The sequence below is a fragment of the Aquarana catesbeiana genome, linkage group LG02, assembly GCF_042186555.1.
Source record: "Aquarana catesbeiana isolate 2022-GZ linkage group LG02, ASM4218655v1, whole genome shotgun sequence".
In the NCBI taxonomy this organism is placed as follows: domain Eukaryota; kingdom Metazoa; phylum Chordata; class Amphibia; order Anura; family Ranidae; genus Aquarana; species Aquarana catesbeiana.
In genome coordinates, this window is record NC_133325.1 from 198,957,064 (window position 1) to 198,966,368 (window position 9,305).

At 43.2% G+C, this 9,305-nt stretch overlaps 1 protein-coding gene across 4 annotated transcripts in view; it reads left to right on the forward strand.

Annotated features, from left to right (window-relative positions):
- TSC22D1 (TSC22 domain family member 1) overlaps positions 1 to 9,057 on the forward strand; it is a 143,131-nt gene extending 134,074 nt beyond the window's left edge. For 3 of the 4 annotated variants that reach the window (XM_073614169.1, XM_073614170.1, XM_073614171.1), the window contains 2 exons: positions 4,205 to 4,256; positions 7,239 to 9,057. In XM_073614169.1, coding sequence (XP_073470270.1) covers positions 4,205 to 4,256; positions 7,239 to 7,505 — 319 coding nt within the window. In that variant the 3' untranslated portion in view covers positions 7,506 to 9,057. Of the gene's footprint in view, positions 1 to 3,638; positions 4,115 to 4,204; positions 4,257 to 7,238 lie in introns of those variants that run through there. The other variant, XM_073614172.1, reaches the window with a different exon arrangement.
- The last annotated feature ends 248 nt before the right edge of the window (positions 9,058 to 9,305 follow it).

A 9,305-nucleotide genomic window follows, 5' to 3' on the forward strand; every position in this document is an offset into this window, starting at 1 on the left:
GGGGGAGGGGGGAACTGCAGGCCCCCCCCCCCACACCCACCCACGCACCTGGAGCCCCTGGGCAGTGCCTAGGTTGGCCCGTACCTTAAGGTGGCACTGGCAAAACTGCTGCTTATTATCCTGCATTGCCTTGGGTTTTAGAATACCAATCTGATTGCTCTCTGCTTTCCATGCTTCAGTTCCAGTTGTGTTTTGTTTGCTATTGTTTGCAGAGCCCCAACAATAGCAGAAGCCAGATCCAATCACTGATCCCACAGAAGATATGACCAACATTGGGCATAACCATGGACTGTGTCCCACATTGTCCTGGCACAGCTAAGCTTTATAAAACATTGTGAATCCATTGCCCAGGGATATAATACAAGTGCAGATAATGTACATTGCTGTTAAAGCTTCATGCACAGACATATTGAAATATGCCTTCCTACACTGGATCTTTCTACCAGAATCTGGTATTTTTTATTCCCCTGAATGCTGCCCTAAATATGAATCCAAATACCACAATGTGCATGGATATATTGGCTGAAATAAAGCTACATTCAGAGGCATGAAAAATGCCTGTAAAAGTGCTGTTTTTTCAGTCTGTGTGTATGATTACAGTGAGGAATTTTGATGTAGGATGCAATGACCAAGAAATTCTGTATTCTTTTGCAATACATTTCCTTTGGATTGAACCAACTAAAACTACATTGTGGTAAAGTGTTTCAACATGGGGCATATAAAAGGGCAGTTCAGATGAATGTGATGCAGAGGATTTAGAATCCTGGTGCCCAGCACGCGGTCCACTGGCTCTCTGTGTGTGGCCCGATGTGTCCTAGGCTGGGACTGCCATCTGTTGGGCATTTGCTTAATTGCTTCAGCCCCGGAAGATTTTACCCCCTTCCTGACCAGAGCACTTTTTACAATTTGACACTGCGTCGCTTTAACTGACAATTGCGCAGTCATGCAATGCTTCTGCGTTTTTTATTTTTTGCGCTATAAACAAAAAAAGCATAAATTTTGAAAAAAAAACAATGTTTTTTACTTTTTGCTATAATATTCTCAAAAATGTTTTTAAAAAACAAATTTCTCCATCAGTTTAGGCCAATATATATTCTTCTACATATTTTTGGTTAAAAAAAAATCGCAATAAGCGTATATTGATTGGTTTGTGCAAAAGTTATAGCGTCTACAAACTATGGGAAAGATTTATGGCATTTTTCTTTTTTTTTTTTTTTTAATTTTACTAGTAATGGTGGTGATCTGTGATTTTTAGCGGCACTGCAGCAGACAGATCTGACACTTTTTTTTGGGACCATTGTCATTTATACAGCAATCAGTGCTATAAAAATGCACTGATTAATGTGTAAATTTCACTGGTAGGGAAGGGGTTAACACTAGGGGGCAATCAAGGGGCTAACTGTGTTCCCTAGTTAGTGTTTTTCTAACTGTATGGGGATAGGACTGACTGGGAGAGGAGACATATTGCTGTTTCTGCTTAGTAGGAACAAACAATATGTCTCCTGTCCCTTGACAGAACCCATGCTGGCTCTTGTGCCCGCGATCGAGTCCCCTGCTGTGCAGCGGGCAGGCACACGCCCCCTGGTGGCTCTTAAAGGGGACAACGTAACCAAACGGGGTTTCACCCAGCCGTGCCATTCTGCCAACGTATATCTGCGTGAGCTGGTCAGCAAGTGGTTAAAGTGTTTGTAACCCTAAAAAAAAAATTAGATCCTGTTCCTTAAAAGCATGTTATACAGCACAGTGCTTGTGCTGTGTAATTTGGCTCCCTGTATCATCTAAAATAACCTGACTGATCCTTCTCTCCCCCCTGTAAACTGAACACGGTTTATATGGGCTGCTGAGCCCTGACTCTGTGGTCCGTTTATGTGCCTCCATCATCCACCGCTCTCCTCAGTGTCCGTTCTGATCTCCCCGGCCCTCCCCTCCTGCTAAAATAACTGAGTGTTTGTGCTACAATCTCCTCTGTTATAGTAAATGAGGTGAGGTGCCCCAGTGTATGTGTTTTTTTTTTTTTTTTTTTTTTTTTTTTTGCCGCTATATACCTTATTTTATAGAGGCACTCATGTGACCGACTGGCTCTCTCCTCCTCCTGGCTGACATCAGGGGGGAAATCTTAGCCCACTTGCTGTAGCTGTCCGATCAAGAGAGGGCCCGGTCACGTGAGCGGTGCTGTAAAATATGGTATATGGCGGCTTTTTTTTTTTTTTTTTAATGCATATACTGGGACACCTTCACTATAACAGGGGAGTTTGTAGCACAAACACTCAGTGGCTTAACAACCACTTTAACTTTGCAGATCTGTGTTGGGCACTGAAGCAGACCGTGATGTCAGGTGGCGTGATCTCTGACCAGTGGTCACTGACACCAGTAGTTCCACCTTTCGCCTAAGGACCCATTCACACTATGAACTGCATGTGAATTGCACAGGAACGCTGTGCAGTTCCTGTGTGATTCACATGCAGTTCTGTGTAGTTTGATTTCAGCCATTTCATATTGAATGAGCTGAAATTGCAGTGCACTGCACTAAAAGTGTACTTCTGTACTATTCAATCCGGAGCGGGCGAATGCACTGTTTGTGACCTGTGTTGGGTTGTCGTTATCTTTTTCACTGACGTCTGCAGCAGACCATAAGGACAATATGATTGTAAACTGACACGGAACGTGGGTCTCCTGTACTGTGTTCTACTGTGAACGGCCCTTAGGTGCGATACAGAAGGAGCTGCCTATCTTGAAGCAAGGTACCTCATTGCAGGGGCAGTCCTACTATTGCGTGGCCCTGGGCAGTGTCAGGGGCCACACTTGGGGTCATGTTGACCACCACTGATACAGAGCATGTACTGAGCACTGGCACTGCTTTGTGTCCATGACCTTTACATGTGATCAGCACAATTCATATAGTGTTTAGTGGTGTGCTGTCAGGGAGCAGAGTAACCCTCCTTGTGATGATGCTATGTGTAAGTTTGGAGGGTTGGGAATGTGGTTTGCTATGATATGGTGTATGTGTAGATTGCTGCAGATGTCAGGGACATGGTGTGTACATATGTAGGATGATGATTTGTTTAGTTAGGTGTATGATGTATGTATGTAGGATGATGATGTGTTTAGTTTGGGGTATGATGTATGTATGATGATGATATGTTTAGTTGGGGTTATGATGTATGTATGATGATGATATGTTTAGTTGGGGGTATGATGTATGTATGTATGATGATGATGTGTTTAGTTGGGGGTATGATGTATGTATGATGATGTGTTCATTTGGGGGTATGATGTATGTATGTATGTATGTATGTATGTAGGATGATGATGAGTTCAGTTAGGTGTATGATGTATGTATGTATGTATGTATGATGATGATGTGTTTAGTTGGGGGTATGATGTATGTATGTATGATGATGTGTTCATTTGGGGGTATGATGTATGTATGTATGTAGGATGATGATGAGTTCAGTTAGGTGTATGATGTATGTATGTATGTATGTATGTATGTAGGATGATGTGTTCAGTTAGGTGTACAGTTGTCACATCACTCTGACAGGGAGCAGTGTGGAAGGTGTAATGTACGGAGATGTCACCAGAGGGCGCTCCAGTGTAGCAGTTGTCGCTCCATCTATCTATCTGAGGCCCCGGTGGTTTGTGTCGGCTGTTCCATAGACTGTACACGGCACAGTGTTCCCCCCTATGGTGGGGTGCATGTCGGGATGATGGGGAGCCGTTGTAGTGTGAAGAAGGGAGCGGTGTGCGCTGTGCGGTTGGAGGAGCAGATGATGAAATCCATGTCCCTCGCTCTCTCCCGGTGCTGAAAGGGTTGCTGGGAAGAGTGGGCGTTCCCGTTGTGCGGCCGGGCCAATAGGCGCCCTCTGCATAGATTATGTAAATGAGGCCGGCTCTCAGCTGAGCCTGGGAAGCGCTGAGCTGGGACATTTCTTCCCGCAGCATCCTGAGGACCAGAGCGGCTTCATGTCCGCGGAGCGCCCCTCGTCCTGGGCCGGACATGTAGAGCGGAGGCCGCCATGGATCTAGGGGTGTACCAGCTCAGGAACTTCTCCATCTCCTTCCTCTCCTCCCTCCTCGGCACAGACACCACCGCGCCCCTTACACTAGACAGCAGGTACATTCTAGGAGGGGGACTGTCATCACTGCCTGTCATCTCTATGGTGACCGCACGACTCATTGCCATGTTTTTTTTTTTATCTTTCAGCTCCTCCGGTGCCAGCGTGGTAGCCATCGACAACAAGATCGAGCAAGCCATGGTAGGTGCAGAGAGATCGGAGTGTGTGGTGTGCCCCCCTCTCCCCACCATTTCCTCTTTGTTATTGGAGCGATGCCCGGAGCGGTGCGGCTCCTCTCTCTCTCTCTCTCTCACGCGATTCCCTCATCGCTGTTACTAGGCAGGAGGAGAACCTTTAACTCCCGGCTATAAATAGCTCGCTCCTCCATTGGTCCGACCGCAGCCAGGGTGGGCGGGCTGAGATGGGCTCTGCTGATGACGTCATGGACTTTAGAGGAAAACACTATGCGGCAACCTGCTCTGATCAGACTAGCTGCAGCCGGTGTGTGCCGACATCCCCTGCTATTGTCCTCCTCCTCCATCATCATCATCATCAGTGCCCAGCAATACCCCAATACACACCTACAGTTGTCATTACCAGCAAGAATGGCATCATATGCACCCCCTGACATTTCCTAGATTATATTTTTATATATATATATATATATATATATATATATATTAGTATGTACAGCGCCCTCCTATACTTAGCCATGTAATCTGGTGTACAGACCAGTGCTGAGTACTGATCTGCACCGCTACAATTTGTATTGTTGCAGGAAATCAACCTTCAGTGTAGATATGAAGCAGTACAGTAATGCTCAACTTCTCCTGTGTGTGGCGCTGCCCCTCTATATCTTACTATATATAATGTGTGATCTACCCAGAACAACCTAAAGTACCCTTGTGGTTGGAGCAGTATAGAGGTTGCTGTTCTGACTGCTTTCTAAAAATGCCAATTTTATGGCTTCAGTGCAAACCTGAACCAATCATACATAAAATGAGGCAGAATCCTCTACCTTTTTGTATTTTTCCAATCAGTGACTCAGAAATGATCAACGTCAAAGCAGCATGACAGCCAGGCAGCTTGCATTTTCAGGGAGGTCAGTGATGGTAGCTTATATATTTCTCTGACCGGTTTCCTTGAGCCTGGGTTCACACATATGCGACGCGGGAACCAGAGCAATTTCAGTGTGGTCCACGTCGCATCTCCCTCGCAGGCAGTTCACACTGCCCTCTGCGAACTGCTGTGGGTCTCAATACATTGTTAATGACACCCCCAGATCAGATCGCAGTGCGAACTGTGGATTCAGATCACATAGTTGTGAACACACATGCAATCTGATTCCAGTGCAGGGGACAAAAAAAGGTTTCTGCAGCATTTTTGTGCAAATGCAATGTAAATTCAGCCATACAACTGCATGGCTGAATTTCAATTGCACAGATATCACTTGTGATCTGCACAGCAATGTGGTGCGAAATCACATGCAATGTCTGTGTTTGCAATAGCGTGAATCCAGGCTGAAAGGTGTTCTAAAGGTAGAAGGTTGATCTTGCCTTTTAAAGTGATTGTAAACGATTCCCTTGTAAAACAACCCATTCAGTTTAAAATGGAAATGAAAGGCAGAACATTTTTGTATAGATAGAAAAAAAAAAAAGTATGTATATGTGTATATATATATATATATATATATATATATATATATATATATATATATATATATATATATATATATATATATATATATATATATATATGTGTGTATGTGTATATATATATATATATATATATATATATATATATATATATATATATATAAATATAAAATATATTATACACATTCCCTCTGCTCACAGCTGCATAAGAGCTGGGGGAGGAGAAGCAGCAGCACACTAAGCTTCCCAGTGAATACCTGTGCAGCAAAGGCGTGTCAGGGCATGTCTGATCATTGGAGCCTGAGTTCCCGTCATAGCACGGTGTACTCTTCTGCCTAGCATGGTCAGTTTTTAATAGGAAAGCAGAGGGACGGGCAGGAACACCAGGGATTTCACATAAAGCAAGCAATGCAAAGAGAACAGGAGAGTTTCTTATACAAGGGGAGCATCAATAGTTTTGAAAAACGATCAGATAAGCACCCGAATGACCGCAACATACAGGGTTATACAATGTAAAACTGACAAAATCGCACACATTTGATGGTCTTGTGTCTTTTTTTTTTCAACCTCACCTACTATGTAACTATGTAAGTACATGGTACAGCAGGCACATATCAGGAATATGTTGGGGTAACAAACACTTTAAGGCATTTTCTGCCTGAAGGTAAAAAAAACAAACTCTGTTTCCCCCTTCCCTTTATACCTAGCTGAGCACAATCTTGATATAGCACTCTGCACAAGTGTGGCTCTCTCCCATCACCAGGGATGTAGGCAGTAGTGAGCCATTGGCTCCTACCTCTGTCAATCAAAGCCAGTGAGGAGAGAGTAGGGGCGGGCCCAGCCACACTGTGTGTCAGTGAAGTGAGCCCACATGAGTGCCCCTATAGCAAGCTGCTTGCTATAGGGGCATGGGGGGGGGGGGGGAATCAGGGCTGCTATGTGCAAAACCACTGCACAGAGCAGGCTAGTATGATTTTTGTTTTGTTTTTTAAGCTTACAGTGGACCAGACGAACTAAAAAATTCTGAACGGGCAGAATATCTATTGTAGAGACATGCTTTCCTTGTCTCAAGTGCAATAGAATAGACATACCCGTCTGTGCGCAGTCTTTTCTTTAAATGTACACTGAACTGTACTTGCGCAGCTCAGTGTACATTTTCAGCCGGATGGCTGTATGCCAGAAAAAATGGACTTCTGCGCATGCACTGGAAGTTACATCATCCCTCAGCAGCCAATCAAGATAGCCGAAGACCCGGCACCCAGATGATGTTGGATCATTTGGGGGGAGGAGGGTATTTGAGGAGTTTAGTTCAGCTTTAAGCAGTTATCTTATGTTTTCATTGTTTCTGTCTACCATGATAATTAGAGATGCACAAGGGTACTTGGCAGTATTTATTTTTTTATTTAACCCTAAGTTACATCCCTACTTCCAAACCTTTTTGTTTCCAAATCAGAGTCCTATCTAATAACACATATTTTATTCCTTTCATCTGGTTTCCTGAACATTAAATGTATTTTTTGTTGTGCAGGATTTGGTTAAAAGCCACCTGATGTATGCAGTTCGAGAAGAGGTGGAGGTATTAAAGGAGCAGATCAAGGAGCTGATAGAGAAGAACTCCCAGCTGGAACAGGAAAACAATTTGTTGAAGAACCTGGCAAGTCCAGAGCAGCTTGCCCAGTTCCAAGCGCAGCTCCAGAGCGGCTCCCCTCCCTCTTCATCTTCATCCTCACAGCCTGTAACAGGCACCCCAGCCCCCGCACTGCCAGCCTCACAAAGCTCCGGGCCCTCCGCATAGCAGCTTCATCTCTTAATAAGTCATCACAAATGGGGCCTGATCCACCTTGATTTGACACCACTATGACCATGAATACTGAAGAGGACTGGAACGATACCTATAGTAGAAGTCTGACGGGAGCTCGCTTCTGAGTGCTTTAATGCTTGGACTTTGACATTTACAGAGGAGGTGACCAACATTTCACCCTTCTTTTATTGCTATGAAGTGTCCCAATAATTTCAGTGACTGCAAAACTCATAAGATTCTCTCTCTTGGATGTGCCTCTGATCTACACTTCATATTTAAGGAGCAGGTGCCGAATGTGCCTCCCACTCTTCTCCGGCTTCCAGCTTGGTTGCACACCTCCCCCCTTTTCAGTATTAGAGCTCTTTTCACTCCACCTCCTTTTCATACTTGGACTCCAAGGAAATACTTCTTTCAAGGCGTGTTGCATTGGAAATGAGCCGTTCTGCTTGGACAGTCATAATGTAAATATACCTAGCACTGCATTGTATGCAAGCTGTGATTCCTTCATTTTTTTTTTTTTTTTTTTTTTTTGGTTTTATAAATATTTTATTTTCATTTTATCTATGTAACACGCTCCGCTGTACATGATGCAAGTATGTTCAGGTGTAAAGGTGGCACAGTAGTGGATTGATTTGGACAGGAAATGGCCCAAGGTTTCTTTTTTTTTTTTTTTTTCTTTTTTATGAGGGAGCTTTCCACCGCAAGGACACCACCTTCCCTATGGGTGAAACCATTGAAGTGTACTTCTACTGCTTCAGCCCTTCATTTGCAATATCTGCTATTGATACAATAGGATCTGTTGTGAGAAGATGCTGTTGGAAACTAGGAATATTATTATTATTATTATATTATTATTATTGTTTCAATGAAGTTTATTTGCCTACTGTATATTTGTGTATGTAGTGTAAGTACTCTGTAAAATAGAACTCTTGTAAGTACTATTTAGGTTGTACAGATTGAAATTTAGTTCCATTGGCTGAACGGAAATGTTTTGATTCCCTTTTTTTTTTTTTTTTTTTTCTTTCCTTTTTTTTTAATTTTTAAAGCTGCTAGCTCTTTAGGAGTCAGATGGACTCTAGATGCACGTTTAATCTGGCACTAAAGGGTTTAGCCAAGAGCACACCTGCACAACTGTTTAGGACATAGAAGTAGCTAGACTATGGCTCTCCTGTTATTGTTGACATTCAAGTCTCATGGCATGCTCTGCAGTGTGAAGACGCATGCTGGGATTTGTGGTTGAACAAGAACATGAAAGTCACAGGATGCAAATACACATTAGGACATGGCAGATTCACGCCACTTGTATTCTTTCTCAAAACTTGCTTCGGCTGAGAATCTTTTCAAGCAAACTTTTTTTTTTTTTTTCTTTTCTGTTTTGGTTTAAACACTCCAGATACTGACCACTTTCTGCTAATCGAAAAGAATATACGAGCTGTAAGGTAGTATGCATACGTTGTGCATGTTCTCTAAACAGTTGTAACACGTCATTGTATTTAACTGTTGCACTTGTCAACTTTCAATAAAGCATACATTGTTGGTAAAGAAATGCTTTCCTAAATTAGCTGACTCTCGGGGCCCATAAAATTACCTTGGACAGTGTTTTTATATAGCCTAGCCTTTTATGTCGAATTGGCAAAGTCCAAGATTTGCATCAAGCCAGTTTTATGGCCTAATGCAAGCTTTGCACTTGCTTCTTTGTGCTTGAATCCTTTCCGTTATGGTATATTCTATACAGACAAGTTGAATTTTCCTCTGGAAATAAGCTGTGTTGGCATATTCCAGCATGCAGACAGT